The sequence below is a fragment of the Borostomias antarcticus genome (genome assembly GCF_949987555.1).
Source record: "Borostomias antarcticus genome assembly, chromosome: 7".
Classification (NCBI taxonomy): Eukaryota; Metazoa; Chordata; class Actinopteri; order Stomiiformes; family Stomiidae; genus Borostomias; species Borostomias antarcticus.
In genome coordinates, this window is record NC_140240.1 from 10,924,214 (window position 1) to 10,946,656 (window position 22,443).

General features: G+C 44.3%; 2 protein-coding genes across 3 annotated transcripts; one reads left to right on the forward strand and one right to left on the reverse strand.

Annotated features, from left to right (window-relative positions):
* Positions 1-499: 499 nt before the first annotated feature.
* snrpc (small nuclear ribonucleoprotein polypeptide C) lies at positions 500-5,881 on the reverse strand. The gene is made up of 6 exons (XM_084440697.1): positions 5,823-5,881; positions 5,426-5,468; positions 5,204-5,312; positions 4,255-4,314; positions 3,222-3,326; positions 500-986 (listed from the first exon to the last, which is right to left on the reverse strand). The coding sequence occupies exons 1-6, from the start codon at positions 5,828-5,830 to the stop codon at positions 865-867; spliced, it is 447 nt and encodes a 148-aa protein (XP_084296823.1). The 5' UTR covers positions 5,831-5,881; the 3' UTR covers positions 500-864.
* A 692-nt stretch (positions 5,882-6,573) lies between these two features.
* ilrun (inflammation and lipid regulator with UBA-like and NBR1-like domains) lies at positions 6,574-14,169 on the forward strand. Of its 2 annotated transcripts, XR_014630522.1 has the most exons (6): positions 6,574-6,820; positions 7,551-7,705; positions 7,854-8,051; positions 8,286-8,596; positions 11,779-13,830; positions 13,863-14,169. XR_014630522.1 is itself a non-coding variant. In XM_084440521.1 (5 exons), exons 1-5 carry the CDS (start codon positions 6,663-6,665, stop codon positions 11,812-11,814), a joined length of 858 nt encoding a protein of 285 aa, XP_084296647.1. In that variant the 5' UTR covers positions 6,574-6,662; the 3' UTR covers positions 11,815-14,169. The 2 variants fall into 2 exon arrangements, 1 of the variants encoding a protein (XP_084296647.1); XM_084440521.1 differs by having other exon boundaries at positions 11,779-14,169.
* The last annotated feature ends 8,274 nt before the right edge of the window (positions 14,170-22,443 follow it).

Below are 22,443 nucleotides of genomic sequence, written 5' to 3' on the forward strand. Positions count from 1 at the left end.
AGCTACTCTTCACTTTATGGTTAAACTGAATATTCATGAGACCCTTTGGATTTCCAGATCAGCATATGGACGACATATGCATTAGATGTGCATTAAGGTTCCTTCCATGTCAGCTCAGTGAAGGTTTTATGTGACATACGGGGAAGCAGAGAGTGCCTGTCTTAATGGATTCTATAGTGACCATCAGCATGCCTTGAAATTCCCTCTCCAATGCATGGATGTCAATCTATGACCTGTGGCTCTGAAAACTGATGAGGGTTCCCCTATAAATGAGCTACACATCAAGAACTACCTTGAAAGACCATTGCATCATATTCCTGCAGTCTGATAGGACATGTACTACTAGCCACTTTGCTGTGACTATACCACAACAGTTGGTGGGTCAATAATGACTCTAGCGCCACCTGCTGAATGAATATGTAAGATAGTTGAGTACACACAAGTGTCTAAACACAGGCCCAAGTCAACACACTTTATTATGGAAAAGAGAAGACTGGATTCAATTTTTATAAAACAATGGCACAATAAAAGAAATAAATTGGGATACTGTCAAAATGATATCTTCTAAAAATGCATAGGTTGAGCATCGCATCACTGCAACTAAAAAGTAGTGTCTATTTGTAAACTTAAAAATCATCACAACACTAAGGTCGAATTTTGAAATAACATTGTTATTGAAATAACAATAAATACCTTGACTAAAATAAATCTGCTGGGGACAAACAGAAATATGCTGGCACATACATTTCAAAAACCAGAAACAATGTGTTGTTGTAGCAGTAGCAGTGTCCTCATGAGTGAGTGAGTGTTCATAGCTGTAAAGAACAAGGACATTCCCCTCAGTTCCTGGAGAGTCCTCTGGCTCTATCTGTCTGGCCGCATCATGCCAGGCCTGACGGGCATCATCATTGGCCGAGGAGGGCGCATCATGTGAGGTCCTGGCATCATCTGCATGTGGCCTCCCATTGGTGGACGCATACCTGGACCTGGGGGGGGATTCAATAACATGGGATAAATGCACTTAATTTACTGGTCTATTTATGAAACATATACAGCCAACATATCACGGCAGTACATACATTAAGATTAATAGTTGAGGATAAGGCCCAGTTCAGACTACACCATATTTTTGTCTTTCACAATGGTCACCATGTCAGATTAGGCAATCACAGTTCCATAAATTCTTGCCTTGTCGTAGCCGAGACACTGGCAACACTACACGAATGACCGCGACCAATCATCGTATGCCGTCTTTCACAACCTTTATTTACACTAAATTATAGTGGCGGGGTGTTGTGCCGAATTCCGACTCCCCAGCAGAATGACTCCCCTTCACTATCTTTGACTTCAGAGTTATCTTTTGACTCCTGAAACTGTACAATATGTACCACACCTAGGCTATAGGCCTATCTGCCTCATTAACACTACAGTTGATGTTTTCGTCTGGGATTTATCCCTTTTTATCTACTGACTCCACTACCATCCAGTGACCTAAAGATGCAGGCTAACCACAATAAATGTGAGGAGGGATAAATAATATAATACATTAATGTAGGCCTATTACTTGTAAACTATAATGTAGGTTCCTATTCCAAGGGCTCTCGTAGTTTATCATCATGGATGTTATGGTAAATGGTAAATGGACTCTTGTGATGTTCTTTGCCGAGTGGTAGAATCTGTAAACACTCTTTTTGTCGGAAGAGCGCAGATCAAACTAAACGCGAAGGGGAGCGGGATTCTGCCATGCAGTCAGAATTCGGCGCAAGCTGCTGTGCTCAGAGTCAAGAGAAAAATAAAATAAAGAAAACCTGTTCCTGGGTGTCACAAAGAGGAGAGTATGGGCTGACTATCCTTCAAGGAGAACCTGAGGTAACGTACGTGTTAACATGTAAAGAACACTGTCATCCTCTTGGTCAACTTTAAGGTATGTCGTAGGCATGGTCGCAGGAGATGTCCGACTAGGCAGGAAAATACAAAAGGTTCTGACATGCTAGACTTTTCATCGGGGTGTCGTAGGGCATACCACACGCCAAATCACTGATCGTCGATTATGTCATTGATTATGTCACACTACAAAGGGTTTCGTTGTTCCCGCTGTTCATATTCAGGCCCGACGCTGGACAGTCAGCGACAAAAAACTTTCTCAAAATCGGGCTGAATTTGTGTAGTCTGAATGGGGCACTTATTTCCACTGTGGAACTCTAGAATGTGGCAAAGGTTGGCAGGCAGGCAAGATGTGGCAGGGAATATATTCGATTTTGCAATACGTTTAACATTCTAACTATGAGACGTCTTTAGAAGCTCATTTAACAAAAAAATTGTGTATAAATTCAGTTGGGACCCCACAAGGCTCCATTCGATAAATGCTTCATTTGCACAATAAATCTGATGTTTGCACAATCTAGGCATGCTAAGGAACTGACCTACTGTTATACACTTTACTATTTTCACCCTTGTACATTTGTATTTCTGTATAAATTGTAAATTTGTATTGTAATCTATTATGTTGTCTATTGATAGCCTGGGTCCAGAGGTTCGAATCTGGGTCCAGAGGTTCGAATCTGCCCACTCCAAAGTTGACCGATTCTTGGTCTGGTGTTGCTACGTGAAACAGGTGATTCTCCAAGTAAAAAATAATCGACGTGGGTTCTAACGATTAGCCAATCAGCGCCAATGGCGGGACTAATGCAATAATCAAGCTGTTGTCGGGCGTTGTCCAGCTGTGTGTTCGGACAACACGACTTTTGAGGTGCTGCAGCGAGAGCTTCTGGGAACTCATTACTTGGATGACGATTCGTAGTAATTGATAGTAGAAACAAATTAGTCTACCCCCTGTTCGTTACAGTAGCCTACTACAATAATTCCATTACTGTATCACTTCACTCCGTGTTCTCATCGGTGGTTGTCATGTCTATGCATCAGCAATAACATTATAATCGAATCTCTCTACCCCATGGAAATTGGTTAGAGTGGAAGCAATGTCAGATATACGTTTTCAATGGAGCGCAATGAGTTGACAATTCTGTCTGATATCAGGCTAGTCCACTGATGCTGTAACAGTGTAATTTCCCCCCTGGGGGATCAATAAAGTACTACTACTACTTATAATAATAAGTGATTACGATGTTTGATCATCCATGAAATGTGTTTTGTGCGTTTGTAGGTGTTCACTGTAAAATATCTAGTAATACCAGGCAGATGAGAAAATGTAGAACTCTCACCTGGACCGCCGGGCATCATCCCATGGGGAGGGGGGCCCATCATGGGCATCATGGGAGGGCCTCCCATAGGGGGCGTTGGCAACATGCCAGGGCGTGGGGGGCCACCTGGAAGTCAGATATATGTTATTATAACAAGTTATAATATTTTCATGTTAGGCTACACTGTCCTACAACCTTCTAGAATAGTGGTCTGGCTACACTGTCCTACAACCTTCTAGAATAGTGGTCTAACTAAGGAATAGGTTAGGGTCAGGGTGGGAATTACACGACGGCCATGGCCGTCGATGCCCCTCCCTCTGGCCGTGACGCCCCAAAATTAATTCTACCCCCTGCAGCCACCATGGCTTTTGTGCCCCTGCTACCATATACATTTTTAGGTTGCTTTAAAGGCATCAGTGGTCTCCTGTCGTTTTCTTGAAATTGCAAAATGAATTCAATTGAGGCTGCATTGATATCAATAAAATGTTACACTGGTAGTATACAATTGTAGCCTGCTAGTGGCTTTGATGCGATGTGAAACTAGCACGCACAACCAGCTGCAAGGACTGCTGCTGCGTTGTGGTTCGTTGAGCGCAAGCATGCAAACAAGGTCTGAATTGACTATATCGATAGCTAATAAATTATGACTCACAATGCCTTAGCTATCTAGCCATTGCCCAACTATTCTTCTTTTTCAACAAAATAATTTCCAGAGCAGAGCAAGTCTCTCTTTGTGCCGGGTGATGGCTAACATGATGGCTATCTAGATAACTCCACAGACCACAGACACAGCTTCAGTTAGCTAGCTAATGTTACATTACTGACTACTACTTTAACTACTGCTTTAAAGTAATTTATTCATAGGCTTCAAATCCTCTAATTTCCCTCAATGGCCTTTGTGCCTTGGCATGTGGCCTTTGTGCCCTAAAAGAAATGAGTGACACCGAAGGCCAAATGGCCTTACCCCTAAAATGACGAAATTCCTACCCTGGTTAGGGTTCAAACGGGACATGACCATGCATAAAAGTGTGTGGTGTTTGAAACATAGGATCACCTGGGGGAGGGGCTCCAGGGAACGGTGTGGGAGGAATCTTGCCTTGCTGGAACGCAGCCGCTGGGGAGGATAAACATGTGTTTAGCATTGGCCTCAGATACACAACTGTCATGCGCATTGCTTCCACTTGCCACTCACTGGGTACGATCTTGGAATCCTCTCCCAGTCACACGTGACCGACTCACATACATACATACATATAAAGCTAGAAATAAGATGCTGCAGATGGATGGGCATAGCCCTTCTCAGTCCTGTTACGCTCGCTCATGCAAGACAACAGTCTCTTTCCAGCTCCATTCACTTCGCCGTCAAAATAAATCGGTGTCGGTCGGTGTCCGCCTATTTATAAGTGTCAGATAAACATGAAACTTCACTTACCTAAGCAAAATGGTCTATTTAAACAAATGCTGGGTTTTGAAGCCTCGGTGCTACCATTAAATAGCTTTAGACGCGTTCTGTCCGAGTGAAATTATTTTTCGAGTCTTCTTCTGTGGTGTTGGCGGTGCTTTGAAGCTTCAAAGAGACCGCCACCACCACAGAAGACTACCTCGGAAAAATAATTTCACTCGGACAGAACGTGTCTAAATAAGTTATTTAATGGTAGCGCTGAAGATTCAAAACCCAGCATTTGTTTAAATAGACCCCTTTGCTTAGGTAAGAGAAGTTTCATGTTTATCTGACACTTGTAAATATGAGCGCCTCTCCTAAATAGGCCGACACCGATTTATTTTGATGGCGAAGTGAATGGAGCTGGAAAGGACTGTTGTCTGGCATGAGTGAGCGTAATGCGACAACAGGACTGAGAAGGGCTAGGATGGGCAGAATGATGAGCCATAGGGCACCAGAAGAACAAGACATAGGGGCATTAGTGTGACCAGATCATGTTATATTCTCTGGTCATCAATGCAATAATACTGACACTGTCAGATGATAGGCCATATCTGCTCACTTGTTTTATCAATGAGGCTCTGGGCCTGCTCTTCCATCCACTTCTGGTAGTAGTCCTTCACATTCTCCTTGTGTTTTCTTCCACTGCAGTGGGTCTTTCTCACAGAGGGCTGTCAAAAAGAACCACATCCAAAAGAACATGAGGTTTGAGTTTAACAGCAACAACATACACCAGTTATCTTGATAAATTAGTCGATTAGCTACACAAAGAAAGGAGTCTTACCGAGTCGTGTGTAAGGTAGGTATCGCAGTAGTCACAGTAAAATCTGAGAGGTACAAAACAGGGTCAAAAAGAGGACAAAAATCAGTCACTCGCCAAAATGTAGGTGTATAAACTGCACTAATTGCAATAACTGGACAACTGCACTAATTGCAATAACTGGACAACTGCACTAACGTTAGGTAGCCGAAGAGTTTGCACCTAGGCTTGGCTAGCCAAAAGCTAGCTAGCTAGCTAGCTAGCTAACGTTGGCTAACAAACGGCTAGCTTTAGTGGCTTTGCGAATAGTTTCTAAGCAAGCGCCATCGAATAATGTTCAGGAGAATTTAAAAGTAGTCCTTTAATACAATCATTGTTATTATACTTAAATTTCAAACATTTAATCAGCATGTATACTTACTTCGGCATGTTTGTCTTCAAGCGATGCCCCAGCCGCCGTGAGAGTCTTCCTTCCGGGTGTTCTTGTCAAAATTGTTCGCAAACGCTAGTTCTGACTACAAAGGTTCCACCTGCCTAAAATAAATAATTTGCTATCATTGGAACACATCCGGTCAGCTCACGAAGCTAGGGTTCAGCTAGGAATGTATTTTGGGCTAGATAAGATGTTTCCAGTTAATAATATTTCATGTAAAATAATTTGATTTTAATAAATGTTTCGATTTTAATCGATCGTGGGCTACAGGAAATATGGGGTGGCCAGCCTGGGCATTAAACTCGCAGTGTAGTTAGTGTCTGTTAATTTTATTAATGTTGACATTATATTAAATCGTAAAACCAAGCATTCGAAATCCTCCGCCATTTTCCCTGAGGTATGTACAATACATCCATGGTACAATCCAGTCGAGTCGAGTCCACTGCTGCAAATTTGGCTTATCTACAGTGACATATTCAAGATTATTCAAGATTCAAGATCATTTTTATTTGCCATATATTTGCAAACAGTTTCTGTCTTTGTTGGTTTTGACTGATTGATTGGTGATATTTTTTCTTTTTTTTGTGCCAATTCATACTTGCATTCCAAATGATCTTGTTAAATCTTGCTAAGCCAATGAAAACATAATGCATTCGAATAGCAACAGATGACGTAGCGATGTCCGTGACGTTAAGTGACGTCCGATAGTAGTACGTCAAACGTTGTTCCCTATCATGGTTGTTGTTGTGAAACTGGTTGTTATGACTGGACAAGGCCTCGGACTAAATTAGGAGAGGAACCCCCGTCGGAGACACGGGATACCTGCCAATGGAGGGCATGGACATAGACCTGGACCAGGAGCTCATGCAGAAATTCAGCTGCATGGGCACCACTGACAAGGACGTCCTCATCTCTGAGTTCCAAAGACTGCTCGGGTTCCAGCTCAACCCGGCTGGCTGCGCTTTCTTCCTTGACATGACCAACTGGTGAGCGCGGAGATTTGTGGCCTAGCTAACTAGCTAGATAGCTTATCATGCTACAAATCGATACAGCACTGTGAAAAGAGGGGGTTGAAAATAAAGACATGTCACGTTCCAGGCTGTTGTTTTTCTGAAAGGTGTTTTAGCGAGCTAGCTACATAGCATTGGACCTATTGAACATCATGTCATGTGAAACCGAAACTAACGTTTGCTAGAACTAATGCTAAAAGTTGAGCTAGCTAGCTTGCTAACAAGCCAGCTAAAAATAAACCACAAGACAAGCTAGCTGGCTATATTCTAGCAAAAAAGGCTAACCGCTGCTGTAGTGTTACAATGTCTGCTTTTCAACTCTAGTTCATAATGACTCTTTATGTACAGTGATGATAGCTATTAGGGTGATCTAGGAGTCAGACTTGCAAACTCCTGCAGACAGGGGCTCGAATTTTCAAGACAACTTTGCCACTGGGAATGATGACGTAATGGGTCGTGAGCCACGGCTTTTGTGTGCCTCTAAACTATCATCAAATTCAGGCACGGCTGTGATCATTGACCTTCAACACTGTCACTGATCAGTTGATTATGTCAAGACTGATGGGCTTATGTCAGCATGATTATGTGTTATTTATTTATTTTTCAGTTGTGTCTAGTACTTGATTAGTTCAAATACATCTTATGATCGGCTGATTGAGCATATCAAATGCCCACTCTCTTCTTACTCCCTTGTCCATTGCTACAGGAACTTGCAGGCAGCTATCGGTGCATACTATGACTTTGAGAGTCCAAGCATCAACACGCCGTCTATGTCCTTTGTGGAAGACGTGACGATTGGGGAGGGCGAGTCTGTTCCCCCAGACACTCAGTTCACAAAGACCTGGAGAATACAAAACACAGGTGAGGTAGTGTCTGAGTTTGACTTCAGAGAACTAAAGACAGTACAGGAGAAGTTTTCATTTCTGTGTGTGTGTGTGTGTGTGTGTGTGTGTGTGTGTGTTGCGAATCGGCCCCTTAACTAAATTGTGTGTTAATTGGTATGTTGCAGGTGGGGAGTCCTGGCCCCCTGGAGTTTGTCTGAAGTACATTGGCGGGGACCAGTTTGGCCATGTTAACATGGTGATGGTCCGGTGCCTGGACCCCCAGGAGGTCTCTGACATCAGCGTGCAGATGCAGAGCCCCGCGGCCCCCGGCATGTACCAGGGCCAGTGGAGGATGTGTACAGCCACAGGCCTGTTCTACGGAGGTGGGATAGCACTCCACAGTATATAGTAGATGGCACATTTACAGCACCCATCATTAGTTGTAGTAGTAGTACTCATTGAGGTTTAGGCATGTGTGTGTAATTTAGGATGCATCACAAGGCACTCGTCACCGCAATGGGTAATCTCTTGAGGGCTGGTTGCCATAATGGGCTAGTTGCTGGTATGGGAGGACAACCTGTAACTCCCAGTGTGTCTCTCGTTCTCTCTCGTCGCAGATGTGATCTGGGTGATCCTGAGCGTGGAGGTGGGCGGTCTCCTGGGCGTGACCCAGCAGCTGTCCTCCTTCGAGACGGAGTTCAACACGCAGCCCCACCGCAACCCCGAGGGAGGAGACTTCAACCCCTTCGCCTCGCCGCAGAAGAACAAGCACGACGGCAGCCACGACAACCTCAAAGACCCTGGAGGAGGGGGCGGAGCCTGGGAGGGCCCGCCAGAGTCCATCCAGCAGGATCAGAACGGACTGTCACACAATGCTGTAAACAGAACCTCCAACGGCCTCCAAACCAACCTCTCAGTAGTGACTCAGGTATGGCGCTGGCTTACTCTTAAAGCCTGGTTCGGGATTATTTGGGGAAACAGCGGCACTCCGCCCCAGCTAGCCAGCTCTGCGTCTACCTCTGTTTACTAACGCAGGCTTCCCGGGCCGTTGCAGCAACAGTCCCGGATGCCCATATGTCTTCACGTTGGAAGCTGTGTTAGCTAATACCGGGCACACTACAGGATTTAAAAAAATAATAATCCTAATAATCCTTTCGAAATCGGGTTGCATCACGCACATAAAGGAGAATCTTAACAGACGTTCTTCTCTCCAATCTCAAACATGCACACACTACAAAATCTGAACATAATGGCTCATCACACACTACAGGATATTATTTTGATTATTGTGACCGAGGGAGCAACGAACCACCTCACGTCTATTGGCTATTGTGGCCTCACCGTCTCACTCGTAAAGTAGTGACGTAATCGTCCAGATTTTAAATCCTAAATATCAAACATGTTTGATATTATCGGGGCGGCCGCGATGAGTCTGCAAACTGAGCGGGAGGTTTAAGAAACTTCCAGTAGCAGAATGCATAAAGGGAAATGAAAGGAACAGCTCTCTCGCTACGCTACGCTACGATAGCCTTTATTGATCCCCAGGTGGTCACACAGCACAGGCAGGAAAGAGTAAAAAAAAAACATACAGCACATGGCAGTGTACTGTACTAAAAGAGACAATATAAAATCAAATAAATATAATAAGAACAAGTGTCTCAATCCTCTAAAATGATCTGTGCTATAATAAATAGTAAATGGTGAATCTAAAATGGTAATTATGAATCTAAAATAGTAAGTAAACAGTATCTCCTACCTCCAGGCCATGATCAAGCCTTACACCCCCTCCCTACCACTACGCTCTGCTACCTCGGGGCAACTGCTTGTCCGTTACTCCGAGGCCCCTGCGGTTGATCGACACGGTCACGGCTCTTTGCTCCCCTGGTCCCGCAGTAGTGGAATGAACTGCCCACTGACATCAGGACAGCAGAGTCGCTGCCCATCTTTCGACGCAGGCTCAAAACTCACCTCTTCAATAACTATTACCAGGATCGTCCCTCTTAAGCACCTATTGTATTTTTAGTTTGCTACTCTTGCACTTTGCCCTCAGCACTAGATTATGCTCTTAGTCACTTGTTTAGAAAGCAGATAGACTCGTGAGTAATAGTACACTGACTTCATATGTTAAATGAAATTATTGTATGTCGCTTTGGATAAAAGTGCCTGCTAAATGACTATAATGTAATTTAAGATTGGATCTGTAAACCCCTCACAAGATAATCTGGGTCGATCATCGGTACTGACCAAGGTCCCAGACCAGATTTGTCCTCCGATTGTCGGCAGGAGTGAATTGGGGATAAATCGTCCCAGAGATCCTATAGTGTGGGCCCGGCATTACAGAGCGAACGCAGAGTTGGCTAGCAGGGGCTGTCCCACACATCACAGACCAGGGCCCTAACCATGTCTCCATTGTCATTGAAAATGTCCCGTTTCAAAACAAGCAGGTCGTTCCAGGGTGTCGGGTCAGTGACATTTCAGTGACACTTCTGTCTGTTCAGGAAAGGATTTGAAATTCAAATGCAAAAGCTGTTTGACAAAGCCTGAGCGTATTTGCAATCAAATTGGAATTTCTACTGTGTGCACCCTGTGATTCTACCCCATTTCCAGTCTTTTCCACGGCTGGCTGGGTGGTACAGTGTGAGAATATACAATAGAGCTGTTCCCTGGACTGTGGCGAGCCCAGCCAGATCCTTCTATAGCCAGCCAGAGGTTTAGAACAGGGTACTGTGAAGGCCGTTGTAATTGTAATGGTTAACACCTTCTTTAGTATGCTAAATGTGTTGTACAGTATTTAGAATGGTTGATGGTAGGGATGGGCAAAGGATCAAAATTTATTTTTCGATAATTGAAAGAATTAACAATCAACTATCGATTAATTAGTTAAGCTTTTTTCCATTAAAACAACGCCTAAGGCAGAAATAACAAATAACGCATGTTTCCTTGTGTTCTGATAACGTTAGCCTACATTAGGCTGTCCACGCATGCTGACGTGATTGCACTCAAAACGGCATTCAAACTAGACACTTCAGTCCAATAACAATCCTCTTAAATAAACAAGGCAGTGAGTAGCGTATTGTTTAACAACACATTTTACGTTAAATAAATAAAAATATAGCAAAAATAAGCTAACGTTACTCACCAGCAGTAACAAAATACTCACACATGGGAGGATGACTGAAAACGTAAACGTTGGTGTCCTTAAGAGCGTCCAGCTTTAACTTATTCCAGTAAGAGCCTAGTAGGCCTACTGGTTCTTGTTCAGAAAGATGAGCATATTAACATGCTCAGTGGTGAGACGCGAACGCAATCTGGTGACAGTCAGGCCAGCCGCAGAAAACACTCACTCTGAGGGGACCGAGGTTGCTGGGATGCAGAGGTAGGTTTGCGCTAATTTGGCCTTTTAAATAAAAATGATCCCACGCCAAACTTTGTTTTGCCCGCTTCGTCTTCAACATGGCTAGGCTGTTCTGCTGCTGCTGGACTGGCTAAATATTAATATGCATCAACTATACCGTTACTTCGGGAACCTGTTGTGTCATTGCGTAGCCTACTAATTCAACAAATACATTTCTCACACAGAACGTACACAAACTAATTTCCACTGAATTTATTAATGATTATCGAGCACATTTTTTTGTGATCGACCAAAATCAATCAATTATCGATCGATCAATTCAATGAATTATTCGATCATTGATGCCCATCCCTAGTTGATGGTATATCTAACACATTCATGGTCAATTCTTCACCATGCTCCATGGCATTTGGAGGGGTGCGTTCAATGTACAGGCCTAATGAATGACGAGCCGTTTGCGAACAGTAGTCGACGTACATCATGCAGAATGGGGTGAGATGGGACGGCAACGAGGCCCTTGGGTGTGGTTCCTTCCTCTCCTTTATCTCATAGCTTTCATATCCACCCTGCCTTTTTGTGCTCCTTCCTGGGTGGGTCAACCTGGACTGTCTAGAAGCACATTCCATCTGTTGTTCTAATGATTCACAAAGAAGGTACCCCATGTGCTGCTGCCTCTATGGACAAACTATGTAAGCTGAGATTGTGCTCTGGCTGTGCTGCTCATGACCTTGTGTTAACTCCTGCTCTCCCTCTAGGGTATACACGGGCCCTACCCATTTGGACAGAGTTAGAGAGGGGCAAGACTGTCCGGGATCGCTGCTGAAACGTCCTGGGATCCCCCAGAAGCAGGAGGGGGCTCGGAGAGGGGGAGGAACAGTTCTTTCATATTGACTCTTGACAACCCTCTCCCTAGCCCCTGCCCCCCCCCATCCACCCCACCCCACCCACACAAACGCAAACTACAGTGAGGAACCTGGAATGGACACCTCCGCGCCAGCGACGAGTCCCCCAGACCTCACCACCTGGGTCCGCATGTGTGAACGCTGCATACCGAGTGCTATAAACCCTAAAGAGAAGTTAGATGACACAACATATTTAGTTTTCTTTGTTAGCTGTCGACACACCTGGCGAGGTAGGTACTCATGGACTTGGCAAAGGGATGCGTGCGAGTGTGTGAGCCAATGAAAACGTGACACGTGAGATGAAAAAGCCATCGAAATCTATTTGGCCTGGTAAGTAATTATAGATTCTGGATCATTGTTTATACATAAGTGTGCGTGTGTTTGTGCGTGTGCGCATGTGTGTATGCTGTATCGTATCCTTTTGGATTTTACTGAACATGGACTAGTGTATACTACTTGGGTAAGGATGCCACAGTGACCCGTGAACACCTAAATTGAACAAACATTATTTAACTTTCCTTCCTCTGAATTTTCAATAATTATTGATGATTTCAATAATTATATTTCAGTAACAATTAAGAGGCAATGCTGTGAGGCAAGATGAGGTTTGGCTTCAGTCTGGCTGAGATCAGCAGCTCCATTGCCCTCTGCTGTAAGTCTTTGCTGTACTACCAATGCAAGAATGTCTCAAATAAAGTGACATTCTCCAATAGAGACAACAGATGGCGCTATCAATTCAGAGACCAAATCAAACTTGCTGTGAATCAACCATGCCAGTGAGACAAGCAAGCATGGGTCAGATAGGACCAGCCCCAGTCTGCTGTCTAGTACTCCGGGTTGGCTTGATTTCATTTAGCTGGTCCAGAAGAACCAATGGAACCAAAACTGAATTGGAAACTCTAAGGCAAATCGAATGCACCTCAACTACTTTTCAGTAATTGATCTATGTATTGGTTTCTGGTCCGTTAGAAGGTGTCTTGAGATTGTTACCAGCACATTTGTTCATTTACTGCTATTTGCACAATCCTGTAGGCTATGTAAGCAGCCTCCACAGATGTTTCCAAGTGGTGATTTTTTTTTTCTGAAGGCAATGTGTGTTAGGGTTGAAGGTTGGTTTTTCGGTGATGTGCTTCTTTTTGCGTGGAGAGCCTAGCCAGACAGTTTGTGGCCACAAAATCAATTCTGCGTTCACAACACATTTCCTGAACATCGGACTGCCTCCAAGGCTAACAGAAAAAGAAGCGGTTTGGTAGGTTCAGGAGTCATATTACAGATTGAGATCTACAGTTGGGAATGATACCCTGAGGTATGGTTTGCACCTTTGGTTCTCCACGGCAAGAGTTTGCACCTTTGGTTCTCCACTGGCAGGGCTCTCTTGCAAAAGAAACCTCTATCTCAAAGGGACTCCCTGCGTGAATAAAAGCTAAATAAAAAAATTGGGAACATGAAATTGATATCATTCTGATAATTCTGTCTCTTGTGTAATGGACGCTTTCTGAGCATACTGTGGGAGAGTCATCCATGTAAGTGAACCATTGTTTACAAATTGAAGGTATCGACGTTGTGTGGTTTTGTCATTTGTGTGAGCTGAAGCTGGTGTTGAGACTCGTCTCTCACCGTCAGCCGTGATTCCTCTGCTTCCACCTCTGTCTCCGTGCGCCCCGCGGCCTCCAGAGAAAACCAGAAGCTTCTTGTCGTCCATGAACCACATGGGACCCCAGCTACAAGTATGTGTGTGTGTGGTTTTCTTGGATCATAATCCCCCTCCCCCGTCTCTACGAGCTTCACGCTGCCCCTCTCACCAGCAAAGGATCTTCCACAACTGCTGTATTTATTTATCCCGACGGCCATTCTATCCTGCTCCCAAACGGCATACACTTCTCAGCCTTTTCATTTTAAATCAGTGTGTGAGTCCCTGTCGGCTGTGTGTGTATGAGTGTGTGTAATGGCGAGATACGGTATTTTGCCGTATGATTTTTTTTTTCTCTCTTTGTTTTCGTATGTGGCGATGTACAGATTTCAGCCGGATGGCATGGTGAGTGGATGAGCTGGATGGCATGGTGAATGGATGAGCTGGATGGCATGGTGAATGGATGAGCCGGATGGCATAGTGAATGGATGAGCCGGATGGCATGGTGAGTGGATGAGCCGGATGGCATGGTGAGTGGATGAGCCGGATGGCACGGTGAGTGGATGAGCCGAGAGTTTGCATAGAGTCCTAAGATAGCACACTTATCAGAAGAGAACATGACAAATTAAAGCCTTTTTTCTGTATGTATAAATAAACATTTGTATAAATAAATTAACAGAGAAACGAGAACGCGAGTGTTGTTAACTCTGTAACTGACGTGACTGGGGATGGGATGAGTCTGCTGAGTCAGGTTGGTTGGAGAAAATAACATAAGATAGCAGGTCAGGGTAAACAGGACCTTGTCTGAACCTTTGATCATTAGCACCGGCATCCCCCAGGGGTGCGCTAGTTCCCCAGTCCTCACCCTGTACACCAGAGAATGCACAGCGCTGCTAACAATTACCTGATTACATTTTCTGACCGCACAGCTATATTCCTGGGTCACATGTCTGACACATCAGTTGTATACAAACAAACATGACATTCAGAACTTTGTCCAGTGGCGTGACAAAATCCATTGGATCGGAGACCACTCACCGTGACCAGAACATAGCCCAGATTGACTCTTACAAATACCAAGGCACACACATCGACAACAGACGGACATGAAGTGCACTCAGGTGGCTACACTATAAGGTCCAACAGCGGCTACACTTCCTTCGTAGGCCGAGGGTCTTTGGTGTTAACCAGAGTGTTGCTCCTCTTCTACCATGCCGTAGTGCCACCCTGCGGGGTGGCACATCAGTCTGGTTTGGCAGCCTCAGTGTACAGTTGAAAGCCCAGATTACCCGGGTAACACAGAGAGCCATGGGAATCATAGGAGTCAGGCAGCATCGCTCCAGGCTGTCTTTGATGAAACAATCGCCAGTCAGGCCCCACCCAAAATATTTCAAACCCCACTTCCCTCAGGCAGATGCTCAGAGTCCCCCATTGCAGGCTCAACCGCTTTAGGAATTCCTTTGTCCCCATGTCCATCATTCAAAGCCGTAAATGCTGAGGCTAACCCCTGTACACCGCTGCTTTTCATGTTAACTGCGGACAGGTTACGCAAACCACCTGAACGTTTGTGGAGTGGAAACCATTATGATTCACATTGGCCAATATCGTTGAGCATGACGCACGGGCAACTTGAGTGTCCATAGGAGACAGTTATCCATTAAAAGACGCGCATGGCTTACAGTGTCAACAGAGTGCGATATAAATGTGCTTCGGGGAGCACTATGAGTCAGATTTTTTTTAATGCATCGGGTCTCGTTTGCCAACCTTGTCCAGCTGGCGCCTTGGCTTATAGCCGACCAGTTCTACCCATACCAGTATGAATTTTGTATTTTCCTAACAACCAGACATGAAACGACAATTCAGATAGGCCTACTTCACATATGCTAGAAAACCACCACATCTGTCTACATCTGTCTGTCCTACAAATTAATTCAATTAGACTACTGACAGCATGGGCCTCCCAACATTTCATATAATCTTTTGGTTATAATTTGCGCTCTTGTAGGCTACTTTACGCACAAGGATATCGATCTCCTCATGTGTTTGCTTCTTTTTCCTCTGTGACTAATGCTCATTCATCTGTTCTCACACCTCCCGTTTTTATACCCTTGCACACCTAATTGGCTTAGAGATGCACCTGCGCCGCTTCATTCACTTATTATTCACCTCCACTGACGTCATTTGCGAAAGCAAGCTCACACAATTTTACAATTATTCCTACTGCGTTTGACTAATATTACTGCCAATAGCGTTTGATGATTTGCATGACTAAATTAGAGAGTCAAGCAATTTGTGCTATTCACTATCAGCAGACACAGATTCAGGGATTTGGGGGCCCATTTCAAATGGCCAATGCAAGGCCTCCCATGTGTCACATTTGGTACATATTGTGAGGAAACACAGAACAGATGCAGAACAGGGCAAAAACAATGTCATTATCAACGATTTCTTTTTTTTGTGCGGTGAATATGACAGTTATTTATGCCAGAGGGGGCCCTTTAGACTACTGTAACCTAGCCAGCAAATTTGTGAGCAGTTGATAACGAGGATGAGAAGAAAGAGAAATTTTTAATTACAGCTTTTCGTGGAGCAATGGCTGTACAGAAAGATCACGCCATATACTTACAGTAAAGTATGAGGCCTAACACCCTACTGTCCCTCTACTGACACAGTTGTCCTCCATGTTTTTATTCGCTGAGTGATTTCTGCCAGTGCAGAGTAGTGACAAATGTCCATCTAAAGTGACGTAAAAGTTCCATGCATGAATTTCGATATGACTGTTCAGACTGAGGTCGCATTGCAGAAAATTAGACCGGTATTTATAGGACCAGTGGCCCAAATCTAAATTTTAAAGATCATAGTCCATGTGATTTGTGCTGTGTAGTTATGAAAAAAAATTAAGATCTGAGTCACATAGAGTATGAGCAAAAATATCAGATTTGGGCCAGTTTTGCCTGCAGTTGGGGCCTGTTTCATTTGAAACACCTGAAATAATGAACACCTTAAAGGCAATTATTGTCAGTCGCTTTGGATAAAAGCGTCAGCTAAATGACCGTAATGACTGTAATGTAAAAATGGGCCTGTATTAAACACTGGCCCTGCACATCTGATGGTGAGGCTGCAGGAAGGCCTGCTGTCTCTTTAAACAATGTTGCCTCCGACAGTTTCATGATTGACATGATCTTCAGGGGTCAGTGTGTGCAAATAAAAAGTTGTGCATGTGTGTGTTTGCGCAGTGTGCGTGTGTCTGTGTGATTGTGCAGTGTGTCTGGGTGTCTGTAACGTGTGTGTGTGTGCGAGCTGGTGATTATTTGAATGCTCATTCAGTCAAGTTGTGAAATAGAGCAAATAAGGAATATTGACTTTATCTTGCCATTGTCCATTGTGCATCTTACCCTATAACTACAACTACTGTAAATAAGGAAAACCCCACTATCTCATTATCATTGGGTAAATACACTCATTGTCTAGTTTTATTAGCCTACTTCCCATCTGCATAATGAAGCATTAACAGAGAGGAATACAATATACACTCAGAAAGACCAAATAGCTCATTCAAAAATCAAATAAAAATCAAATAATCCCAAATACTCCATTTTGAAAGAGTCGATTTTAAGATCTTTTCACGATGGGTGAACCATTCATCCTTAAAAAGCAGAAGCGAATAAAAAAATAATTGCCAAAGGAAATCTGCTCCTGCCTGCCTGTTGACATGACGTGTTGAACAGTGATCATAAATATGATTTATTCTGCTAGGTGGGAAAGAGCCCAGAGGCCATTGGATTACAATCAAAAGGACAATGTGTACTTTTATTTGGGCTTCAATCAGTTGAGCTGTTTAACCCTATGAATACAACCACGTCACCGGCAAAATTGTAAAAATATTGAAAAAATCTTTATTTAAAAAAAAAAAAATTATAATAAAAAAAATCTAAAAATTCCAACATTTCAACACTTCCTGAAAGCAGACAAACTGCGCTTTCTAGTATTATAGGGAAAATCCAATTAATATTCGGAATGTTGTCACTGTACTTATAGGGTTAAAATGTTAACTCAAGTGGTAGCTACGGTGATATTGTTATGGTTCAGGCCGGGTCCGCCCCGGCTCACCCCCTGCTCCCAGTCTGGAACCTCGCCCCTGCCCCAGACCCCTGGTTCACCCTGCTCACCCCTGCCCCAAACCCCTGGTCCACTCTGCTCGCTGCTTGCTCCCGGTCCAGAACTTCGCCCATGCCCCGAACCCCCGGTTCGCCCTGCTCACCCCCTGTTCCCGGCCTGAATCCCTGACCCTGAGCTCCTGTGCCCCCTGGACCCTCCTGGACCCTGAGCACCTTCCCTCCCAGTGACTGCCCCTGCACTCCCCCCAGAGACTTTTGTGCACTGATCACGTTGTCACTAGGTTTTGTTCTGCCTCCTTGTGTGTATGGTACTGTATCGTATTCGTTGTCTTGTCTTCTATGTTGGTTTGTGTCCTTCCAGCCCCAGCTCTAGACATCTGTCCCTCACTAGACACCTGTCCCTCACTAGTCCCACATCACTCCAGTCCCTCTCCACTCCTGGCCCTCTAGCTCTAGTTTCCCCTTGTTTTGCGCCAAGTCCAATTCCCAGTCCCAGCCTCGTTCCCTGTTCCCTTCCCTTGTGTCCTAGTTCCCTCTGTCCTTGTGTTTGTGTCTTGTTGGAATCCCCCCATGTCCTTAGCTGTGTTCGGAATCGCTCCCTCGTTCCCTCACTCCCTATTCCCTATATAGGGTTCACCATGTAGTGAACTACCTAGGGAATGGAGAAAATGTAGGATACATGCACTGTTCCCTGGAAATCAAGGTGAATTGTGGGTAATAAATAGTGGACTATATAGGGAACGAAAATTCCGTGGAGAATTCGGACACTACAAACAAAATACATAGTGCACTATATAGTGAATAGGGAGCAATTCCGAACACAGCTGTTGTCTGGGGGATTGTCTGCACCTGTCTCGTTATGTCTCGTTGCACACCTGTATGTTGTTCCTTGATTGTTATCCCTGAGGATATATGCCCTCCCGTTTCCTTGTTCTCTGTCGGTTCATTGTCGATGTTAGTGTGTTTCCTGCCAGTGTTCCTCTGTTTAATTTTTTATATTAAAACTTTATTTTCTGAACCTGCGCTGCCTGCCTGTCGTCTGCTTTTGGGTCCTACCTCCCCCAGCCTCAAACCCTAACAGATATATTGCTGTTTAATGTGTCTCAATTTCCCAGTCATGATCGGCCAATAAAGTATTTTAATTTGCTGAATAAAACATAAAACTGATTGCAACTTACTGTGACAACAATGCCTTCTATTCAATATAAAGAGTGACAGTAAACAAGTGTGTAGTCTCATTATTAATGTTAATAGGGTCCTTCCTCTGTTTACCACTGATGCCCTCATAACTAAACATGAACTGAGACCTTGCAGTAGACAGAGTGTGAGGCACATGCCGCATGTTTGCAGGATGAGGCTTGTCCGTGTACAGACACCAGGGTCATTTCCTAGCCTGGCGCCTTGGCTCACTTCACAGCTGCTGGGTGGATTGAGGAAATATCTGATAGGTAAACAGGAGTAAGATAGCAATTGATCAGAAGTGGATGGGCTGCCTGCCCTCAACAAGAATTAAAATGAAAGATTCAAAAAGGTGGCAAGGCACTCACAATAAAATGTAAAAAGCCTTTATTTAAAATAAATACTTTTTAATTTTTAAAATGTTTTTATTGGAAGAGTGCCTTGCCGCCTTTGCATTTTGAAACCCTGACAGAGCACCTTCCAGACCTTACTGCCGACAACCAAGCAGCGCTCCTTTCTCCTGCCATTCCAAGAATTAAGATTAAGATTTTTCCCCACAATTTCTCAGGACACTAAGTCTTGTACTGTATCAATTGGTGAGACATATAAGGAATATCTGCCTGTGAAAACAAGTGCATGTTAAACATGTTGTCCCCCACCCATAATGTGTGTGATTGTGATTGTGGCAATGATGAAGTGGGAATGTGGAATTTCTTTTTTAGTTAATACAATAACCTACAGTATGAGAATTGTAACACATAAAACAAGGATTAAACAAGCCAGGAAGCTTTTACATATCTAAACTCAGTGGATTTAATTTGAAGAATCTTTGAGAATAATAAACTATAGTTCTACCGAAACAGCATAGTTTCAGTGTTCAATGCTAAATGTATTGACCGTGGGAAATACAACAACTAAGAGTACCAGATGTGAGCTGTTACCATCTTGTGTGGAAGATGACAAAATGGCAATGTAGACTAATTAATACACTCAAGCACCCATTCTGGTAGCCAACCTTGAGCAAGTTCATAATTTACTGTACATCATTATTACATGCATTGTAGTGGAACCATCTTACATGCAGCTAAAGAACATGTTAGGGTTGGGTGGTGGAGGCTGGACCCAAAATGCAGGCGGCAGGCAGCGTTGGTTCAAAAGGGTTTTTTTTCCCACAAAAAATGGGCAAATAATAAACAGGAACTACAGGAGCAATACACACTAACATAAATAATGAACCGACAGAGAACAAGGAAACAGGAGGACATATAAGCTGTGTTCGGAATCGCTCCCTATTCACTATATAGTGCACTATATAGATCGTCAGCCATTTTGTTTGTAGTGTCCGAATTCTCCACGGAATTTTCATTCCCTATATAGTCCACTATTTACTACCCACAATTCACCTTGATTTGCAGGGAACAGTGCATGTACCCTACATTTTCTCCGTTCCCTAGGTAGTTCACTACATGGTGAACCCTATATAGGGAATAGGGAGTGAGGGAACGAGGGAGCGATTCCGAACACAGCTCAATACTCTGGGAGAACAATCAAGGAACAACGTACAGTACAGGTGTGCAACAAGACATAACGAGACAGGTGCAGACAATCACCCAGACAAGGACATGGAGGGATGCCAACAAGACACCAACACAAGGACAGAGGAACTAGGACACAAAGGAAGGGAACATGGAACAAGGCTGGGACTGGGAATAGGACTGGGCAGAAAACTAGGGGAAACTAGAGGGGGGAGCTAGAGGGGACCAGACAACTAAAGGAGGGGACTAGAACTAGGGACTGGGAACTAGAGAGGGGAGTAAAGAAACTCAAGGAGGGGGCTAGAATGGAAGACTAATGGTGCGTTCGTTTATAAGTGGGAGGTGGCAAATTGCAACTTGCTACTAGGAATGATTAAATAAAACACCGCATGAACTCGCACTTCCTCGTCGCAAATTCGGATATGTTTCTCAGCCCCCAGTTGCTCGAATGCACTAAATATAACTAGGTAACTGTGATATAATGGTATATAGCTCGAATGCACACAGGTCGGAGGTAGGTATTTTGCCACTTGCGACTTGCCACCTCCGACCACAAACGAATGCACCATAAGCTACTGTAGAGGGCCAGGAGTGGAGAGGGACTGGAGTGACGTGGGACTAGTGAGGGACTGGTGTCTAGAGCTGGGGCTGGGAGGACACAAACCAACATAGAAGACAAGACAACGAACACAAGACCATACACACAAGGAGGCAGAACAAAACCTAGTGACAAAGTGATCAAAGTGTACAAAAGTCTCTGGGGGGAGTGCAGGGGCAGTCACTGAGAGGGGAGGTGCTCAGGGTCCAGGAGGGTCCAGGGGGCACAGGAGCTCAGGGTCAGGAATCCAGGCTAGGAACAGGGGGTGAGCAGGGCGAACCAGGGGTCTGGGGCGAGGGTCTGGACTGGGAGCAGGGGGTGAGCAGAACGACCCAGGGGTCCGGGGAAGGGGCGAGGGTCTGGACCGGGAGCGAGCAGAGTGGACCAGGGGTCCGGGGCAGGGGTGAGCAAGGCAAACCAGGGGTCTGGGGCAGGGGTCCAGACTGGGAGCAGGGGGCGAGCCGGGGCGGACCCGGCCCGAACCATAACAACATGTGCCTTATGATATCAGAAGATATCCTACCTCTGGACATGACCAAACTGTTGACAATTGGAAACTATACTGTAATACCTAGCCAAAAGATCACCAGTCTACTCTGTAAAGCCCCCCCACACACACACACACGCAAAGAAAAAATACCCAAAAATTATATCTGAAATACAAGGACTTCAGCTACATCATTATATATATCATTGTACGGACAATGCACCAAATCTCTACTGTACACCAGAGGTATGCAATTAAAATTCAAAGAGGTCCAGATAGAGAATATTTTCTGAAGCAAAGGTCCACAGGAGAGTAAATCAAATTGAAGTGATTTTTGTGTCTTCAAATGTTGTTTATTTCACAGATTCCTTGTGAAGGCTATTCCTAAAGTATGCTCACATGAGGTTGTGTGTGAAGCTTTCCCATTTCTTTCATCGAATGACATAATGATCCCGGTGCTTGTTTTGTTGTGCTGCCATTAGTAAATTAATGAGTTAGGATTCTAGTGGATCCATCATATCGGGCCGATAGATCGTTTATTTTCTGTGATTCAGATTTGAGTGGGCAGGCTTGCTCAAGCTTGTGCTTTGCTCGTAGCTTCACATGTAATAATCACCACAGTCTCAGAACATAGGAAGAGGGAAGAATGATCATTATTAGTGTCTGTTCATTCTTGATAAAAAGCTCTATTTTCGCTCTCTACTTTTTATTAGAGCACGGCCTGTGAAATTACTTTCCTCTCTACAGCTGCTGTCGCTCGTCTCGTGCGCACTGTGTGAGCTCACTCGGAATACATCGATTTGATTGGCTAAGTAGCATAACCTGAGATTATTTACAATGCATTAGCCTGGATCCTGTGGTAAGCTATTACATATAAACTGAGGTGTGACTTTAACCATTTTAGGAGGCCTGTGCTCTCTGAGGACCCTTTCTAGTTGGTTGCAGGTCGGATAGGATGGCGCCTGGGTCCG

Excerpts from the sequence above, each read along its gene's own strand:
- snrpc (XM_084440697.1), bottom strand. Across the intron at positions 4,315-5,203 it reads GAGCCTCATTGATAAAACAA|CGGCTGCGTTCCAGCAAGGC; the intron begins GTGAGCAGATAT and ends TATCCTCCCCAG. Across the intron at positions 3,327-4,254 it reads CCCTGGAGCCCCTCCCCCAG|GTGGCCCCCCACGCCCTGGC; the intron begins GTGATCCTATGT and ends TCTGACTTCCAG.
- ilrun (XM_084440521.1), top strand. The coding sequence starts at position 6,663 with ATGGAGGGCATGGACATAGACCTGGACCAGGAGCTCATGCAGAAATTC. Across the intron at positions 7,706-7,853 it reads CTGGAGAATACAAAACACAG|GTGGGGAGTCCTGGCCCCCT; the intron begins GTGAGGTAGTGT and ends GGTATGTTGCAG. Across the intron at positions 8,597-11,778 it reads ACCTCTCAGTAGTGACTCAG|GGTATACACGGGCCCTACCC; the intron begins GTATGGCGCTGG and ends CTCTCCCTCTAG.